The sequence below is a fragment of the Thamnophis sirtalis genome, unplaced genomic scaffold, assembly GCF_051295495.1.
Source record: "Thamnophis sirtalis isolate CommonGarterSnake01/CBP01778 unplaced genomic scaffold, rThaSir2_p1.2 scaffold_13, whole genome shotgun sequence".
Lineage (NCBI taxonomy): Eukaryota > Metazoa > Chordata > Lepidosauria > Squamata > Natricidae > Thamnophis > Thamnophis sirtalis.
Genome location: NW_028261393.1, coordinates 5151324 through 5171880, shown reverse-complemented (window position 1 = coordinate 5171880; position 20557 = coordinate 5151324). Strand labels below are relative to the sequence as shown.

Here is a 20557-nt window from a genome sequence, read left to right as displayed (position 1 = left end):
GGGGGAAGGCTGCACTTGGTGATAGGAAAGGGGGACGCCTAACTCGCCTGGTCAGAACACAACACATTTCACCCCACAAAGTCTATCCGTTCCTCCTCCTCCTCCTCCTCGCACGCTCTAGCCTTACCGTCTCTATGGCTTCCCTTTCCATAGAGACGGGGAGACCTCCGTGCTTTACTCGTAACCGCTCTGGGCCCTCGTCTCGATGCCCCCCTCGGTCCCGGACTGGCCTCTACATGGGCCGCGGGGGCAGCGGAGGCGCTGCCGGCTGCGCAGGTGGGTCGAGAATTTGGGAGGGGGATCCCCTTTAGCCCCCCCTCCCCATTAAACCCCATTGCGAGCCGCGATGATCAGTAGGGAGCCGGGCCCAAGGCTTCCCTCCCGGGTCCTCCGGATGGGTTCTTTCTCCGCACAGCCGTCGCGCTTCCCTGGAGATGCGGGGTTCGCTGCATCGCTTGCCGGGGCTCCCCTGCCGCTCCCTGCTTTCCCTTCGGTCCGTTTGATCCGGCCTGGATCCCCTGAAGACGTCCGGATTTCCCCCTCCCCCGCCTCGATAGAGGGTCCCCTTTCCCCTTGGACCTTGCTGGTTTCTTCCCGCCTTTGGGTTAATGCTGTTTTTTATATATATCTATAACTATATAACTATATAACTATATAACTATATAACTATATAACTATATAACTATATAACTATATAACTATATAACTATATAACTATATATATATATATATATATATATATATATATATATATATATATATATATATATATATATATATATATATATATATATATATATATATATATGTATCTCTATCTATCTATGTGTATCTATATATCTGTCTGTCTGTCTTTCTGTCTGTCTATCTATGTCTCTCTCTCATCTGTCTAACCTACCTACCTACCTACCTACCTACCTACCTACCTACCTACCTACCTATCTATCATTGCATTGGGATTATTCCTTATTCTATTTATGTTGTTTGTATTTGTTGTCATGGATTCCACCAATGAGGCTAAAACCAATTTCATACTCATTTTGTAGAATGATATTAAAAGCTATCCTATCTTTTCCTATCCATCATTTATCTATCTCTATCCTTCTACCTATTATATATCTCTATCTCTATTTCTGTCTGCCTGTCTGTAGGTCTACCTACCTACCTACCTATCATCTATCTATCTCTATTTCTCATCTATCTCTCATCTATTAATCTTATCTACCTATTATATATCTCTATCTCTATTTCTGTCTGCCTGTCTGTAGGTCTACCTACCTACCTACCTACCTACCTATCATCTATCTATCTCTATTTCTCATTATCTCATCTATCATCTACCTAAAATTTCTCTCTCTCTCTCTCTCCATCTACCTATCTACCTATAATTGCATGGGATTATTCCTTATTCCTTATACTATGTATGTTTTTTGCATTTGTTGTCATGGATTGCTATCTATTGTCTGTCCGTCCGTCCGTCCATCCATCCATCCATCCATCCATCCATCCATCCATCCATCCATCCATCCATCCATCTATCTATCTATCTATCACCTACTTACCTACCTACCTACCTACCTACCTACCTACCTACCATCTATCTATCTCTATTTCTCATTATCTCATTATCATCTACCTAAATTCTCTCTCCCTCCCTCTCTCTCTCTCTCTCTCCATCTACCTATCTACCTACCTACCTATCTATCATTGCATGGGATTATTCCTTATTCCTTATACTATGTATGTTTTTTTGCATTTGTTGTCATGGATTGCTATCTATTGTCTGTCTGTCTGTCTGTCTGTCTGTCTGCCTGCCTGCCTGCCTGCCTGCCTGCCTACCTACCTACCTACCTACCTACCTACCTACCCACCTACCATCTCTCTCTCTATCATTATCTATCATCTGTATCAGTGGTTCTCAACCTGTGGGTCGGGATCCCTTTGAGGGTCGAACGACCCTTTCACAGGGGTTGCCTAAGACCATCGGAAAACACATAAGAGCCAAGGTGGCGCAGTGGTTAAATGCAGCACTGCAGGCTACTGCTAGATCAGCAGGTCAGCGGTTCAAATCTCACCGGCTCAGGGTTGACTCAGCCTTCCATCCTTCCGAGGTGGGTAAAATGAGGACCCAGATTGTTGGGGGCAATATGCTGACTCTCTGTAAACCGCTTAGAGAGGCCTGAAAGGCCTATGAAGCGGTATATAAGTCTACTGCTATTGCTATTGCTATATTTTCGATGGTCTTAGGAACGGAGACACCAATTTTATGGTTGGGGGTCACCACAACATGAGGAACTGTATTAAAGGATCGCAGCATTGGGAAGGTTGAGAACCACTGATCTATATCATCTACCTACCTACCTACCTATCTGCAGTATCATCCATCCATCCATTCCTGTTTCATTCATCCATCTGCCATCCAGCCACCCATCCATTGTTATCTCTCTCTCTCTCTATCCATTTTTGACTGTAAGATGCATAGCGTGTCTTTATTTCAAAAGCTCGAGGCAGCCCAAATAATGTGCCCTTTTCCCCTACAACACCCCTGCCAGGTAGGCTGGGCTGAGAATAAAAGCGGGAGGGACTGGCTCATAAGTCAGCCAGGGAGGATTCACCAGTTCTGAACCAATCCCTGTGCCAGCCTGACTGTTGAGGTGCCCTGATCTGAGAGGGGTCAGACAGCTTATTAGGTATGGAGGGAATTGCATTTAAATCGTTTGAAGGACACAGACAAATACATGGAAAATAGAGGCTTTCCAGTTCTCGCTTGAAGCTAGCAATAGCAATAGTTAGACTTATATACCGCTTCATAGGGCTTTCAGCCCTCTCTAAGCAGTTTACAGAGTCAGCATATCGCCCCCAACAACAATCCGGGTCCTCATTTTACCCAGCTTGGAAGGATGGAAGGCTGAGTCAACCTTGAGCCTAGTGGGATTTGAACAGCCGAACTGCTGAACTGCAGTCAGCTGAAGTAGCCTGCAGTGCTGCATTTAACCACTGCGCCACCTCAAGCTGACATGCATGTCTTTTTTTTAAAGAGGGGGGATTTTATGGGTGCCTAGAGGAGACCCATAAAACATAGAAAAGTGGGAGTGGGTTGTAATGAAAAGGCTGTTAAAATGTCTTAATTTTCACGTTGTGTTTCTTTTCTAACCATGGTCCATTGAGAGCGTGTTGTCGCCATTGCAGATGTGTTTAAATTCTTTGGTGTAAATGGGCTGGGAAAGCAATGAATAATTTAATTTAATTAACAAGTTGTTGTTTTTTTAAATGGTACGATTTGGTCATTTTTCATTCTTATGGCTTTCCTTCTCCTCAGCTGTATTAAGAAAAAAAATGCCTTGTCCGTTTTATGTTCATTTCTCTTCTTATTTCTATCGAGCAGAATTTTAGAGCATAGGCCATGGTGCAGAGGAAAAGAACCAAACTCAAAAGGGGAAAAAAAAAATCATTTATGTTTAGTCTCCTCGACCATTCTAGAATTGAGCAGTATCTCAAGAGAATAGATTGGCAGGGCATACTGTATTTTTCAGACTATAAGAAACACTGGTGTATAAGACGCACCAAGATTTCGAAGAGGTAAGTAAGAAAAAAAAAAGGTTTTGCCTTCCCTCAGCCCCCAGCAGGACTCTGCAGGCTTCAGCAGGGCTGGGGCAAGGCAAAAAAGCCTCCATTTTTGTGAAAAAAACAGCCCATTTTTCACCCATTTTTTGCAAAAACAAGGGCATTTTTGCCTTGCCTCAGCCCTGCTGAAGCCTGCAGAGTGCTGCTGGGGGCTGGGGGAAGGCAAAAACACCCTCCATTTTTGTGAAAACAGCCCGTTTTTTGCAAAAGCGGCATTTTTGCCATGCCTCAGCCCTGCTGAAGCCTGCAGAGTGCTGCTGGGGGCTGGGAGAAGGCAAAAAAAGCCTCCATTTTTGTGAAAAAACAGCCCGTTTTTCACCCGTTTTTTTGCAAAAACAAGGGCATTTTTGCCTTCCCTCAGCCCTGCTGAAGCCTGCAGAGAGCTGCTGGGGGCTGGGGGAAGGCAAAAAAATGCCTCAGTTTTTGTGAAAAACGGGCTGTTTTTCACAAAAATGGAATGTGGAGGTGGGGCTTCAGGAAGCCAAAAATGGCTGTATTCGGTGTTTAAGCCGCACCAACATTTCCATGCTTTTTTAGGGGGGGGGGGGGAAGGTCCGTCTTATAGTCTGAAAAATAAGGTGTATGAAAACAGGCTGAGTGACTTTGGGCCTGTCCCTCTTTCTCTCAGCCTAACCCGCCTCACAGGGTGGTTGTTGTGAGGAAAAAGAGAAGGAGGAACAAATATGCATGTTCACCACCTTGAGTTACTTTTAAAGTAATAAAGGCTGGATCAAAATCAAATTAATGATAATCCCTCTTACACCTCCGCTAGCTCAGTGTCCTTGGGAAAGCCTCTAAAAGTAGATAAAAATGCCAAATCCAGAATCTGGCTTATTCTGTGAGGAACCATAACGACAACAACAATAATAATAATAATTGAACATTCTGACTCTGCAAAAAACCACCCTACTTGGAACAGCTTATATCCTCCGATGTTACCTTAACGGTTCCTAGGTCCTTGGTTAGGACTTGAGCTATTGAGCTACCAACCAGCCCCAAAGGCTGTGAATCTCACCAAAGATTAAAATAATAATAATAAGAATAAGAATAAGAATAATAATGAAGAAGAAGAAACTGTTGATCACATACTCAGCTGCTGTAAAAAAATCACGCAGACTGATTATAAATTGCGGCACAATTCAGTAGCACAAATGATTCATTGGAATTTGTGCAAAAATTATAATATTAAAACAACAACAAACTGGTGGGAACATAAGCCTGAAAAAGTCACCGAAAATCAGATGGTCAAGCTCTTATGGGATTTCCCTATACAAACGGACAAAATACTGGCGCATAATACACCAGACATCACACTGGTTGAGAAAAATAAGGTCACAATCATAGACATCGCAATACCAGATGATAGCAGGGTCGCCGAGAAGGAACATGAAAAAATCGCAAAATACCAGGACTTAAAAATCGAAATTCAACGATTATGGCACAAACCAGCAGTGGTAATTCCAGTGGTAATCGGCACACTGGGTGCTATTCCAAAAGCACTGGAATTACATTTAAAGCAGTTAAAAATTGACAAAATCACCATCAGTCAAATGCAAAAAGCCGCACTGCTTGGATCTGCACGCATATTACGAAAATACGTTACGACGTCCTAGGCCCCTGGGTGGGGCCCGACTAGTAACCAATGCCAAATCCGGCGAAATAACTGGCCGCTGTGATACAATTCTGTTGTTGCAATAATAATAATAATAATACCTGGTGATGCACAATTTGAAGATAAACAGCAAGAAAAAAATCACAAAATACCGGGACTTGCAAATTGAGGTTGAGCAACTGTGGAAAAAGAAATCATTTGTTGTCCCGATTGTAATTGGAACCCTTGGAACAATACCTAAAGGGCTACTTCGCTATTTGGAAATTCTAAATTTACCTGATTTGAACATTCTGAATCTACAAAAAACCACCCTACTTGGAACAACTTATATCCTCCGACGTTACGTTAACAGTTCCTAGGTCCTTGGTTAGAACTCAAGCTGTTGAGCTACCAACCAGCCCCAAAGGCTGTGAATTCTCACCAAAGATTAACCACATAATATTATTTATCCAGTGTAAAAATGCATGGTATATTTTATATATTTTTTTCTGTTTTTCTTCCTCAATAATGGCTGGATGCTGCTACCCAACTCACTTTTCCAGCTATATTAACTGGGCATCCTCTTGGATTACAGGGAGATCCAAAGGCCATCATGGACCTCCTGAAATCCATCCGGTTAAAGCTGCTGGTTCTGCTGCCCTTCGCTCTGTGCGGGATCCATCAAACCTACGCCGGCGATTGTAAGGGGCGCCGTGAGGTGCTACGCAGCGCTTCTGGCTACGTGACGGACGGACCTGGCAACTACTCAGTCAACGGCAACTGCGAATGGCTGGTGGAGGGTGAGCATTTGAAGGCGAAAATACAGCTACTGTATTTTTCGGAGTATAAGACGCAGCCTTTTGAAGAGGCAAATTAAAAAAAAAAGTTTTTGCACTCTGCAGATCTCCCAAAAACGGCCCGTTTTTTTGCGAAAACGGGCCTGTTTTTTTTTTTTTTAAAGGCACGAATAGCCTTTAGGAGGCTTGTAGAGTGCTCCGGGGGTGCTCCATTTTTCGTGAAAACAGGCCCATTTTTTGTCAAAAGAAAGGGTATGCATAGCCTTTAGGAGGCTTATAGAGTGCTTCTGGGGACGGGAGGGGGCAAAATTGCCCTCCGCAGCCCCCAGGAGTATTCTGAAAGCCTCCTAAAGGTTATGCAAGGCCATTTTAGCAAAGGGGCTGGGGTTTCGGGAGGCAAAAATAATATGCTGTATTCAGTGTATAAGACGCACCCAGATTTTCAGCCTCTTCTCTGAGGGTGAAAGGTGCATCTTATACTCTGAAAAATACGGTAAATCACTAAATGGACTTGTAAGTCAAGAACTCCCCGTCATTCACTTTCTTAAGATTGACTGCGTTGCACAACTCTCGACGCTGAGATCTGATTCCCACGCTTCCCTTTTCCTGTATGTTTCAGCTCCTAGCAGCAGCTACCGCATCCTCTTGACCTTCATGTTTATGGACACGGAATGCACGTATGACTACCTCTTCATTTATGACGGAGATTCTCCCAGCAGCCCTTTGCTGGCCAGCCTGAGTGGCAGCACGTTGCCCCCCACCATTGAGGCCACCTCTGGCAAGGTATGGTAGCCCTGAGAGTGAAAGATTCTTTCTTGAAGGTTCAGTCGATCGTTTCTTCCAACCTTGGAACTGAATGGCTCTGTTCTCCTATCATTCATTCATCATCATCATCATTTAATGACCCCATAATCCCTTGCAGGATGGAGCCTGCGCAACTGAATGGAGCTAGCAGAGTGTTTCCTGGCCGGATGCTCTTCCCTGTTGCCACTGCAGAGTTTTGTTCAGCAGATATATTTTCCCATTGTGCCCAGAGAGAGAGAAATATCTCCCTCTACCTAGGATTGAACTCACAGCCTCCTGACGGTGAGGCGAGAGCTCCACCTTTAGGCCACCGCACCACTCCTGTTCTCCTATCATTGACACGCTTAAATCAAGATGAAGTCAGTATGCAAATGACATCTCACTTTGCATGCATATATTATGCAAATTGCATTGTTTCCAAAATGATGTCAACGGCCTATGAGAGGCCTCCTCCGTAGAAGCTCATCTCAGCCAGTCACAGGGAGTCCTCGACCTACAACCATGATTGAGCCCAGAGTTTCCATTACTAAGTGAGAAGGTGCTTAAGTGAGTTTTGCCCCATTTTATGACCTTTCTTGCCACAGTGCCCAGTTTTCACACTTAACAACCATGGAGACCCCCCCCCCCCCCGGTTACCTGATCCAAATTTGAGGTTCAATTGTGGTCGTACATCGAGGACTCCCTGCCCTGCAAAGCAGTTTAAAAGGACAACACATGGAACGGAGCTGTCAGCATTCCAAGTATCATGTAGAATTAAATCAGAGTCCAAGGCAAAACGATCCTTTTTGTTCCAATTTAATAAAGCAGACATCTTAGGCACATCTGTGTTAATCCCAGCACTGGAAATGACATCAGAATTCCACCCAGTTAAAAGTTCATGATCTTGTCCCCACACCCACAATCCATCACATGGTCCAATCTTCTTCCACGCTGGCATCCACACCCAGCTGCTTCCGGTCAGGTGTAAAAGTGCGGAGACAAAGGATGACCTTGACTTCTAGTAAAGAATGAAAACAATACATTCCACAATCTCACTCCTGTCTATTCCCCCCTCCCATCGACTATACTAATGAAACAGCATAATGAAATAAGAGAAAGTGTGGCAGGCCAAAATTCTGAAAGGAATATAAATGCAGGCCTGACAGGAGCACAGCTTGGATTGGCTAAAATTTTGTCCTCCTTCGCCCAGTATGTTGACACCAACTTGAGAGTAATCACTCCTTGCTACTTTGTAGATGCTGTTACACCTCTTCAGTGATGCCAACTACAACCTGCTGGGCTTCAATGCTACTTACTCTGTCTCGCTGTGTCCCATGGGCTGCTTGGGGCACGGCATTTGCGATAACGACGGGCGTTGTGTTTGCTTCCAAGGCTGGGGTGGCAGGGACTGTTCGATGCCCGACTGCACCACGTATTGCCAGAATCATGGCACCTGTAACCAGGTAAGAGATGGCCCTTTTGTGTCTCGACTGGTCATTGATTTATCCCCGCTCCCGTTCCCATCACATTTCAAGAACAGCACAAGAGATAGAAATACCAAATTGGAGATGTAAAATCTAGGCATCCTCAAATTACGGCCCGCGGGCCAGATACGGCTCGCCAAGGCAAAGTATCCGGCCCCGTGGAGGGGTGGGATAAAAAGCAGCTGCCAGCTTGTAAAGAATTGCCTTAAAAGTCTTTAAAAACAGCCTTTCAATGTTTTTTCCACAGCCATGTGATCCATTAAAAGCCTTTCAAAATCTTTAAAAGTGACTACAAGTCATTAAAAGTCTTTAAAGTGCTTTAAAAACAGCCTTTCAGATGTTTTTCACAGCCATGTGAAAAGTGAGTGAGTGGGTGGGTGGGGGAGTGAGTGAGTGGGGAAGCGAAGTTTCTTCTTTTTCTTTGAAGACATTTCGCTTCTCCAAGAAGAAGCTTCTTTAACTCTGAACTGGATGGTGGGGAACGGAAGGATCGATACTCCTTGCAGACAGCTGGTCATTTGTGTCCTTTTAAAAGGTCATTGAGGCCGCTTGAAAGTTTTATCTGTGTCCTCAGGATGAGATGAGAATAGAATAGAATAGAATTTTATTATTTGTATGCCGCCCTTCTCCGGGAGGACTCAGGGCGGCGAACAATTCAAGGGGGAAAAAGGGGAACATAAAAAACAAAATACAAATAATAAAAGTAAACAACAGCCGCACAACCATACATGTCGAGAGGGGAGGGGAACTCATCACCCCCCCAGGCCTGCCGGCACAGCCAGGTTTTGACGGCTTTTCGGAAGGCCTGGAGAGAGGTGAGGGTCCGAATCCCTGCGGGGAGTTCGTTCCAGAGGGCCGGAGCTGCCAGAGAGAAGGCCCTCCCCCGGGTAATAGCCAGGTGGCATTGGCTGGTAGATGGCACCCGGAGGAGGCCAACCCTGTGAGATCTAATGGGTCTGTGGGAGGTAATTGGCAGCAGGCGGTCTCTCAAGTATGACGATGTCTCTCAAATGGTCAGAATTAGAAAGAGAAGTTGCCCCTACCTTGTTTGCATTGCGATGGAAGAAGGTCCTGTTGGGTTTTCATCTGCCCCCAGGCCAGGTCAGCAATTTTCTCCTTCTCCTTCCTCCCATAGGTGTCAAAGCATTGCCAGTGTGAACCGGGATTTGTGGGCCAGGCCTGTGATTTAGCCCTGAGCGACAATCAAGGCGCAGGGAAGTGGTATAATGTCAGCATCCGAGATGCCAGTTTCTGGCCCCGTACAGCAGCTGCTGGTGCTTTCCTGTCTTCTACTGGAGGGCTGTACATTTTTGGAGGTGAGGGGCGTTCACTTCTTTTCCCCTGATTTCAGGGGATCCTCAATTTATGACCACAAGGGAGGCCAAAATGTTAAGTTTCTAAACAAGACAGTTTTTGTATTTTTGTATTTGTTTATTATTTATAGGCCGCCCTTTTCCCTGAGGGGACTCAGGGCGGCTTACAATTTATGGGGAGGGGAATACAAAACAAGACATGAGACAGTACATAAGTAAAAATAGAACACAACATTCATTCATCATTTGGGTGGGGACGGATTAGAATCTTTATCCCCAGGCCTGACGGGATAGCCAGGTCTTGAGGGCTGTGCGGAAGGTCTGGATGGTGGTGAGAGTGCGAATCTCCATGGGGAGTTCGTTCCAAAGGGTCGGAGCTACTACTGAGAAGGCTCTCCTCCGCGTAGTTGCCAGTCGACACTGACTGGCGGATGGAACTCGGAGGAGGCCTAATCTGTGTGATCTAATAGGTCGTAGGGAGGTAATTGGCAGGAGGCGGTCTCTCAAGTACTCAGATCCACTACCATGGAGTGAGTTTTGCTTCATTTTACGACCTTACCTGAATCACCGCAGCCGTTAAGTGAGTAACGCGGCTGTTAAGGGGAATCTGGCTTCTCCATTGACTTTGCTTGTCAGAAGGTCTCAAAAAATGTTTAATGTCAACGGTCCCAACATTCTACCGCCCCGTCGTCCCACGGATTGCGTGATCAAAATCTTAAACAGAGGCGATTCATAATCGGACAAATGTGATCTGTTTTGTGGGAGGTGGGAAGAACGGTATTCTTTAATTAGGCAGAATCGCGCGGGGGAAAAAAAGTAGAGTTGGTTTAATATCAACCGTCCGACAAACGAGCCCAACTGATGTAGACCCTCCCAAGGAATTTTGAAATCCCAAAAGCAAAACTTTATTGGGTACGTTATTTTGGCACTGAAGAATCAAAACCAACTCTACTTTTCCCCCAACTAATGTAGACCCTCCCAAGGAACTTCCCTCCCTTGTTTGCCTTGTGATGGAAGAATGTCCCCCCCTCTCTCGGCCTTCCGTAAAGCCACTAAAACCTGGCTGTTCCGGCAGGCCTGGGGCTGTTGACCCCAAAATATGGTCCAGCCCCACTTGGAATGGAGCTCATGGTGTGTTTTTAAATCTATTTTTTCTTTCCTCTTTTTCTTTTGATTTGTTTCTATTGTTAGCCGCCCGGAGTCCTACGGGATTGGGCGGCATACAAATGTTATTAAACTTCTAAACTTTGAAATCCCAAAAGCAAAACTTTATTGGGTACGTTATTTTGGCACTGAAGAATCAAGACCAACTCTACTTTTAACCCCCATGCTTTTAAACTTTTAAAATGCATAGACTACACTTCCCAAAATTCCACAGCCAGCCAGGGAAAAAGTGAAAAAAAAGCCTAGCTGATTAGGGAACTCTGGGAATTGAAGTCCACACATCTTAAAAGTTGCCAAAATAGCAACTTAAGTGGCAGGAAAGATGGGAAGAAGCATTTCAGAGGATTCCACCTAATTAACGAGGCTTTCTTCATTGCCACAATTCTTTATTGACCCTCAAAGAGCATTGCGGATTCATTTCTGAGCATACTTCTTGCTTCTTTGATCTTGAGTTGAGTTGAGTTGAGTTTATTATATTTCTATGCCGCCCTATTCCCCGGAGGGACTCAGGGCGGCTAACAACCAAGTCGGGAGTGGGTGGGTGGTACAAATAAGAAAAAAAGAACACGAACACAACAATACCACAGTTTAAAACACTCAACAACCATACCATTCGAGAGGGGACAAAAACTCATTAGCCCCAGGCCTGTCGGAACAGCCAGGTTTTAAGGGCTTTGCGGAAAGCCTGGACGGTGGTGAGGGTCCGAATCTCCATGGGGAGCTCGTTCCAAAGGGCCGGAGCAGCCACAGAGAAGGCCCTCCTCCGAGTGGTCGCCAGTCGGCATTGGCCAGTGGATGGAATTCGGAGGAGGCCTAATCTGTGGGATCTAATCGGTCTATTGGAGGTAATTGGCAGTAGGCGGTCCCTCAAGTACCCAGGTCCAATACCACGAATACCATCTTGTCCTGGCATAATCTGTTAGTTGTATGCTTTCCCTCCTGTTCCTAAATTTCATGACGCTTCTGCCTTTCCTCCCCTTTAGGCTTAGATCTAAACACCGCTTTGGGAGATCTTGTCTTCTATAACTTCACCACCAATACTTGGCATCAGAGAGTGCTTAGCCCTTCCCCAGTAAGTGCCTTTCGATTTCCCCTCGCCCTGAAAAAGAGAACCTTGAACATTATGGAGAGGAAGAAGAGGCCCAGGTGATGGCTGAGATGCTTAGGCATCCACCCCTAAACATTGTGTGTGAATTTAGATTTAGATTTAGATTTTATTAATATTTGTAGGCCGCCCTTTTCCCTGAGGGGACTCAGGGCGGCTCACATAAAATCAGGGGAGGGGGAGACAAACATTGACGAAGAGACATATAGTAAAATAATCAGCAACATACATTCATCATTCGGGAGGGGCGACTATCCTTGTCCCCAGGCCTGACGGGCTAGCCAGTTCTTAAGGGCTGTGCGGAAGGCCTGGACGGTGGAGAGGGTACGAATCTCCACGGGGAGCTCGTTCCAAAGGGTCGGGGCTACTACTGAGAAGGCCCTCCTCCTTGTGGTTGCCAGCCGGCACTGGCTGGCCGATGGAATACGGAGGAGGCCTAATCTATGTGATCTTATTGGTCGCAGGGAGGTAATTTAAAAACTTCACGCCACCAGGGTGCCATGCATCTTCCTAATTCTACAGTACATAAAATGAAGTCGAGGGGGAAGAGAACATGCTTCTCTCACCCCATTGTAGTGATACCACTTTATAAGGCCACACTTGGAATACTGCATCCAGTTTTGGTCGCCACGATATAGAAAAGATGTGGAGACTCTAGAAAGAGTGCAGAGAAGAGCAAGAAAGAGGATTAGGGGACTGGAGGCTAAAACACAGGAAGAACGGTTGCAGGAACTGGGAATGTCTCCAGTTTGATGAAAAGAAGGACCAGGGGAGTCATGATAGAAGCCTTCTAATACCTCTGGGGCTGCCCCAAAGAAGAGGGAGTCAAGCTATTCTCCAAAGCACCTGAGGGTAGAACAAGAAGCAATGGGTGGAAACTAATCAAGGAGAGAAACAACTTAGAACTGAGGAGAAATTTCCTGACAGTTAGAACAATTAATCAGCGGAACAACTTGCCTCCAGATGTTGTGACTGCCCCAACACTGGAAGTCTTTAAGAAGATGCTGGATAGCCATTTGTCTGAAATGGTATAGGGTTTCCTGCCTAGGCAGGGGGTTGGACTAGAAGACCTCCAAGGTCCCTTCCAATTCTGGTATTGTATATGCCAGTTATATAGAGCCAGGTTGGTCTATTGATGAAGGGATGAGACTAGAAACCAGGAGCCTGGGAGTTCTAGTCCTTCCTTATGCATGAAGGCCAGCTGGACTTTAGACTAATCACGAGGGCACCATGACTTCGTCCTGCCTTAAGCATGGCAGCTGGCTGGGGGACATTGGGCCAATCACCAGGACAGGATGAGTTCTAGTCCCGCCTTAGCCATGAAAGGTGGTTGGGTACTTTGGGCCAATCACCAGGAGAGGGTGAGTTCTAGTCCCGCCTTAGCCATGAAAGGTGGTTGGGTACTTTGGGCCAATCACCAGGAGAGGGTGAGTTCTAGTCCCGCCTTAGCTATGAAAGGTGGTTGGGTACTTTGGGCCAATCACCAGGAGAGGGTGAGTTCTAGTCCCGCCTTAGCCATGAAAGGTGGTTGGGTACTTTGGGCCAATCACCAGGAGAGGGTGAGTTCTAGTCCCGCCTTAGCCATGAAAGGTGGTTGGGTACTTTGGGCCAATCACCAGGAGAGGGTGAGTTCTAGTCCCGCCTTAGCCATGAAAGGTGGTTGGGTACTTTGGACCAATCACCAGGAGAGGGGAGTTCTAGTTTCACCTTAGGCATGAAAGCAGGCTGGGCCAGTTCACTAGGAGCAGGTGAATTCTAGTCCCTCCTTACGAAAGTTAGCTGGGTGATTTTCAGCTTATCACACTCATCCCAACCCACCTCACAGGGTCATTGTTTTGGAAAAAAATAGGAGGAAGTAGGCGTATTAAGTATGTTTCCTGCCTCAGTAACAATAATTAAGGAGGGATTAAAAAAAATAGTGATCTCCTTTCCATCTTTTCATTTCCAGACGGCTCGTCACTCCCACACAGCTGTGGCCTGGGAGGGCTCCCTGATTCTGTTTGGGGGAGAGCTGTCCACTGGCTTTCTGGCCAATGATGTCTGGATGTATCTGCCCCGGGAGGGCTATTGGCAAGAGCTGGTGCCCCTCAACACAACAATTCCTCCCGAGTTGGCCGGTCACGCCTCTGCGGTGGTCGATGAATGGCTGTATGTATTTGGAGGTGAGTCAAAGGCGTACCTGTTTGGTTCAGGCATCCAGGTGTCCCTCTTCCAGGGGAAATGCCCCATCATAGCAGATAGCAATATAGCACTTGGACTTATATACCGCTTCACGGTGCTTTACAGCCCTCTCTCGGCAGGTTACAGAGTCAGCATATTCTCCGCCCTCCAAACAGATTATGTCCTCTTTTACTGACCTTGGAAGGATGGAAGTCTGAGTCAACCTTGAGCTGGTGAGGGCAGGTTGTGGGCAGAATTAGCCTGCAATACTGAATTTCTGATAGGTAGGTAGGTAGATAGGATAGATAGGATAGATGGATGGATGGATGGATGGATGGATGGATGGATGGATGGATGGATGGATATGATAGATAGATAGATCAATCGATAGATAGAGATAGATAGATAGATAGATAGATAGATAGATAGATAGATAGATAGATAGATAGATAGAAAGATAGATAGATAGACAGACAGACAGACAGACAGACAGATAGGATGGATGGATGGATGGATGGATGGATGGATATGATAGATAGATAGATAGATAGATAGATAGATAGATAGATAGATAGATATGGATGGATGGATAGAGATAGATAGATAGATAGATAGATAGATAGATAGATAGATAGATAGATAGATAGAAAGAAAGATAGATAGATAGATAGATAGATAGATAGATAGATAGATAGATAGATAGGATAGATAAGATGGATGGATGGATGGATGGATGATGGATATGATAGACAGATAGATTGATAGATCAATCGATAGATAGATAGAGATAGATAGAAAGATAGATAGATAGATAGATAGATAAAGATCGATAGAGAGAGATAGATAAGATAGATGGATAGGTGGATAGATGGATGGATATGATAGATAAGATGGATGGATGGATGGATGGATGGATGGATGGATGGATATGATAGACAGACAGACAGACAGACAGACAGACAGATAGACATGGAGAGAGGTGGGGGCATAGATTGCAATAGCATTTAGACTTATATACCGCTTCACAGTGCTTTACAGCCCTCTCTCAGCAGTTTACAGAGTCAGGATATTCTCCCTCCCACACACACAACCCAAACAAATTATGTCCTCATTTTACTGACCTTGAAAGGATGGAAGTCTGAGTCAACCTTGGGCTGGTGAGGGTAGGTTGTGGGCAGAATTAGCCTGCAATACTGAGTTTCTGATAGATAGATAGATAGATAGATGAGATAGATAGATAGATAGATAGATAGATAGATAGATAGATAGATAGATAGATAGATAGATAGATAGATAGATAGATGATAGATAGACAGACCAGACAGACAGGGAGACAGGGAGAGAGGTGGGGGGGGCATAGATTGCAATAGCATTTAGACTTACTGGTATATACCGCTACATAGTACTTTGCCGGCCTCTCTAAGTGGCTTGCAGAGTCAGCGTATTGCTCCCAACAAGCTGGGTCTTCATTTGACCGACGTGGGGAGGATGGAACGCTAAGTCAACCTTGGCGGATTGAGCCTCACGCCTCCTCATCCATTCCTGCAGGGCGCACCGGGGTGGATGTCTTCTCCTCCCACATGTACCGCTTCCACCTGAAACGATGGACCTGGGAGCTGGTGATTCCTTCAGGAGGGAAAGCGCCTGCAGCAGCCGGTCATTCCATGGTCTTCCACCCTGCTTCCCGTACTCTCTTGGTTTATGGTGGGCACCGGCCTTCCACCGCTCGGTAGGTGGGCCATTGTCAACCCCCAACCTCCCCCCCCCTCCCCCCCCCGAAAAAAGGTACAGTGGTATCTCGGTTATTCGTCTGCGATTTGTTCAATAGCAATAGCAGTTCGACTTATATACCGCTTCATAGGGCTTTCAGCCCTCTCTAAGCGGTTTACAGAGTCAGCATATTGCCCCCACAGTCTGGGTCCTCATTTCACCCACCTCGGAAGGATGGAAGGCTGAGTCAACCTTGAGCCGGTGAGATTTGAACCGCCGAACTGCAGATAGCAGTCAGCTGAAGTGGCCTGCAGTGCTGCACTCTAACCACCGTGCCACCTTGGCTCTTCAAGGCTGTGGGACGAGTACTAAAAACAAGTATTGAGCAAACCGCGGGACTTACTATCTCAGGGGTTGCCACAAAGAAGAGGGAGTCAAGCTATTCTCCAAGGCACCTGAGGGTAGAACAAGAAGCAATGGGTGGAAACTAATCAAGGAGAGAAACAACTTAGAACTGAGGAGAAATTTCCTGACAGTGAGAACACTTAATCAGTGGAACAGAAGTTGCCTCCAGAAGTTGTGAATGCCCCAACACTGGAAGTCTTTAAGAAGATGTTGGATAGCCATTTGTCTGAAACGGTATAGGGTTTCCTTCTTAGGCAGGGGGTTGGACTAGAAGACCTCCAAGGTCCCTTCCAACTCTGCTATTGTATTGTATTGTATTGTACGTGGGAGAGATTGCGAAAGGAAGGACTGATTCGGCTTCTCCCATCACTGCAGGTTCAGCGTGCGAGTGAACACGACCGACCTCTTCCACGTGGATTTGCGTTACTGGAGTACGTTGCGGGCCAAAGATTCGCACCGGGGGCCTCGCGAAAGGGCCTTCCACTCGGCCACAGTCATTGGCAATTACATGGTGGTGTATGGTGAGTGTGCTACTCAAACGTTCCAGGAACTGGGGAAATGAGAATTCTTGAAATGGTTATTACAGCTACAGATAGTCCTCGATTTACCGCCTGAAAAAACGCGACCTACGACCGTTTTTCACACTTAACGACTGTGGTGGCGTTCCCCATGGCCACGTGAGCAAAACTCAGATGCTTGGCCACTGACTCAGGTTTATGACGGTCGCCGTTACCCGGGGCCGCGTGGTCCCTTTTTGCGACCTTTTGACAAGTAAAGTCAGAAGGGGAAGCCAGATTCACTTAACAAGTGCTTAAGAACTGCAATGACTCACTTAACAAATGTGGCAAGGAAAGTCGTAAAATGAGGCAGAACTCACTTAAATCCCTCATCTAGCAACATACATTTTGGTTTCAATCCTGGTCAGATGTTGAGGACTGTCTGAAATATGTAATGTATATAAATAAGAACTCTTTATTTGTTATCTATTTTTAATAAAGGCCTTGGGCCAGCCACTTTCTCTCAAGGCCAAGCCACCTCACAGGATTGTTTTTTTTAAAAACATATTTTTTAATTTCCATTTCACAACATACAATCACATGTATATTATACATAGCCAGTATCACATAGTAACAAATAATGATCACATCAGTTCCTCTTGTCATCAACACCCCCCAAAAAATATAAAAACCCATTATTAGCTCTTCTGCTCTCCATACACCTCCCTCTTCTACCTCTCTCCTACTTCCTATCTTCCCTCCATCATCCCTTCCCACTCTACTTCCCTTTCCCCTCTCCCTCTCCTCTCCCTACATTCCACTCCTCCCTATCCTCATCATCCTCCCCCCTCACCATCTCTCCTATCCCTCTCGTTCCATCTACTGGCCAATGCCATCTGGCTACCACCCGGGGGATGGCCTTCTCTGTGGCTGCTCCGGCCCTTTGGAACCAACTCCCCGCGGAGATTCGAATCCTCACCTCCCTCCAGGCTTTCCGCAAAGCCGTTAAAACCTGGCTGTGCCGGCAGGCCTGGGGTTGACGAGTTCCCTTCCCCCCTCGAATTGTGTGACTGTTGACTGTCTTTTTAAATTCTCTTTGTATTTTGTTTGTTGTATTCCCTTCTTGTTTACACCCCCCCCCCTTGGATTTGTTAGCCGCCCTGAGTCCCTCTGGGAATAGGGCGGCATATAAATAAAATAAACCTTATAACCTTAAACCTCTCTTCCCATCTTTCTCGCTACATTCCACTCCTCCTTATCCTCCTCATCTTCCCCCCTCACCCTCTCCCCTCTCTCTCTCTTCCCATCTCCCCTCTTTTTCCCACTCTTCCTCTCATTGGTGTATTTCCGCTTCTGAGCAAACTCCAGTCTATGTTGATAGTATTTTTACTTCCATAACAAGATTGTTGAAGGGAAAAGAGGAGGAAGAAAGTGTATAAGATATGTTTGCTGCCTTGAATTGCGGTTTTTATAAAAAATAAAGACTGGCTAAAAACAAATCCTTTCTCAAGGGAGAAAAATGAGAATTAGTATTTTGGAAACGATCGGCGTTTATTCTTTCTTTGCTTCCACCTAGCAGCTGTTTTCGGTATGAATTGTGGCAAGAAAGGTGGTGAAATAGGCAAACATCTCAGCAACAGAAATTGGGGCTCCATTGTCATAAGTCGAGGACTACCTGAATGAAGAATTAAAAATGTGAAAGAGGCGTTTGGGTCAAGTCCCTTCCATCTTCCTCTGCTCTGTCTCTCTTCCAGGGGGCAACGTTCACATCCATTACCACGAAGAGAAATGTTACGAGGACGAAATCTTTTTCTACCACCTGGGGTGCCACCAGTGGGTCTCTAGCCACGAACTGGCGCCTCTCATCACTCCAGGTAAGGGGGGGGTGTCCTGGTCCCCAAACCTTTCTGTGACAAAACTTGGAATTATCTGCGGCAGAAGCATTTCTGAAATCTATTTATTGAACCAATAAATACACACAGCTGTCCAGAGTTTGTTTGCTAAGATGCAGCTACAGAAATCAAATAGCAATAGCAATAGCAGTTAGACTTATATACCGCTTCATAGGGCTTCCAGCCCTCTCTAAGCGGTTTACAGAGTCAGCATATCGCCCCCACAGTCTGGGTCCTCATTTCACCCACCTCGGAAGGATGGAAGACTGAGTCAACCTTGAGCCGGTGAGATTTGAACCGCCGAACTGCAGCTAACAGTCAGCTGAAGTAGCCTGCAGTGCTGCACTCTAACCACTGCGCTACCTCGGCTCTTATAATAAATAATAACCGTGCTAATAATAATAAACAAACTTCCAGGGCTTATTAACCGTTTGAAGCTTCCCTTCAAGGTGGCGCAGTGGTTAAATGCAGCACTGCAGGCTACTTCAGCTGATTGCAGTTCTGCAGTTCGGCTGTTCAAATCTCACCGGCTCAGGGTTGACTCAGCCTTCCATCCTTCCGAGGTGGGTAAAATGAGGACCCGGATTGTTGTTGGGGGCAATATGCTGACTCTGTAAACCGCTTAGAGAGGGCTCTAAGCCCTATGAACCGGTATATAAGTCGTAACTGCTATTGCTATTGCTAGAATCCTGGGGAAATTCTTATGTATTGTATTTTTTTCCTTGGGAAACTCGTGTGCAGACTGATTTCTTGTATGTGTGTATCTCTCTCTCTTTCTCTCAGAGCACGAATCAAAGACTTCGGCCCAGGCGCGTGGCCGGTATTCTCACGTGGCCACTGTGATGAATGGAAACGTGCTCCTCGTGGCGGGAGGCTACAGCGGAGTGCCACGGGGTGACCTGCTAGCTTACAAAGTGCCCACCTTCGTCTTTCAGGTGCCATCTCAGATGGTAAGCGACTCTCCCATCTTTGGGGGTTCTAGTTTGGGGGGTACCAGCCACAGCCTCGAGGCCACGCTCCCCAGATCTCCTGAGGGTTCCAGATAACATCCAAAAGGAAACCAGAGCCCAAGTATTGCTCAAAAGTTCCAATTTATTAAGAGAGCCATGTTGGCACATCTGGGAAGCTCCAATCATCTGGTCAGCTAGTGGTGGTTGCTTTTGTCTTCTCCAGCTGTGTGTTGAAACAGCCCATTCAATCCACTCCGGCTCAGACAGCATTTCTCCAGACACCATAAATCTCCAGGTTTTCTCCTCCGCAGCTTCCCTTGCAACTTTGGAAGGTTTGCAGATTGTGTCGGCACAGAGAAGCGACCCATTCCCATGGGCTCTATCTTCATCTCCGCTGATATTTTACGCTGACCCGGGTCGGGTCAGTGATGGAAGTCAGCACCCCTCCCAGCACCCCTGGCAGAGGTAGCTGGTTGTTCTGACCCCCTCCTCCGTCCAGTAACGAATGCCGAGACAAGCTTAACTGGAATGTACTTTATTAGCAAGACACCAAAACCTCGGTGGCTGAAAGCCAAGCATAACAAACAGATAAGGACCTTGGCAGCAACTCAGACAAGCCTTGGCAGCAATCCAGCCTGCCAAGCTAGTTACAAAAGTTCTCCAACTTTTAGTCAATGCGTTGACTTCTGTATGTACACAAGCAGTCCTTATTATAGTCTGGAGAGGAGCCTAGTGACCACCAGCTGAGTGCAATTACCTGCTGTACTTCCTCAACTGTTCCTGATGCCTATTAGCTCTTCGGTGCCAGGCATCCAGGAACAACTAACTGCTGGTGTCCGGATCACTCTCCCTGGTCTCCTCCCCACTGGTCCAAGGCTCAGGTGCCTCCTGGTGGCCAACCAGCCTCTCTGCGCCCTGCTCGGAGTTGGAACCCTGTCCGGGGTCCTCCAGAGCCGACTCATAGGGCCCCTCGCTGTCGGAGTCTGGTGGCAGCTCCAACGGCTCCTGCTGGGCCACAACACTGGTGAAGTATTTTAAGGGAGATTCGGGTTAATATCAGGCTTTCCCAGATGTGCCAACAT

At 46.3% G+C, this 20557-nt stretch overlaps 1 protein-coding gene across 1 annotated transcript in view; it reads left to right on the top strand.

Moving 5' to 3' along the window:
* The first annotated feature begins 220 nt into the window (after positions 1–220).
* MEGF8 (multiple EGF like domains 8) overlaps positions 221–20557 on the top strand; it is a 63232-nt gene continuing 42895 nt past the window's right edge. Inside the window, exons 1-11 of the mRNA XM_087727837.1 lie at positions 221–276; positions 5811–6015; positions 6632–6795; positions 8052–8258; positions 9415–9595; positions 11740–11828; positions 13810–14023; positions 15570–15750; positions 16512–16657; positions 18388–18507; positions 19309–19475. Coding sequence (XP_087583963.1) covers positions 5829–6015; positions 6632–6795; positions 8052–8258; positions 9415–9595; positions 11740–11828; positions 13810–14023; positions 15570–15750; positions 16512–16657; positions 18388–18507; positions 19309–19475 — 1656 coding nt within the window. The 5' untranslated portion in view covers positions 221–276; positions 5811–5828. The remainder of the gene's footprint in view (positions 277–5810; positions 6016–6631; positions 6796–8051; positions 8259–9414; positions 9596–11739; positions 11829–13809; positions 14024–15569; positions 15751–16511; positions 16658–18387; positions 18508–19308; positions 19476–20557) is intronic.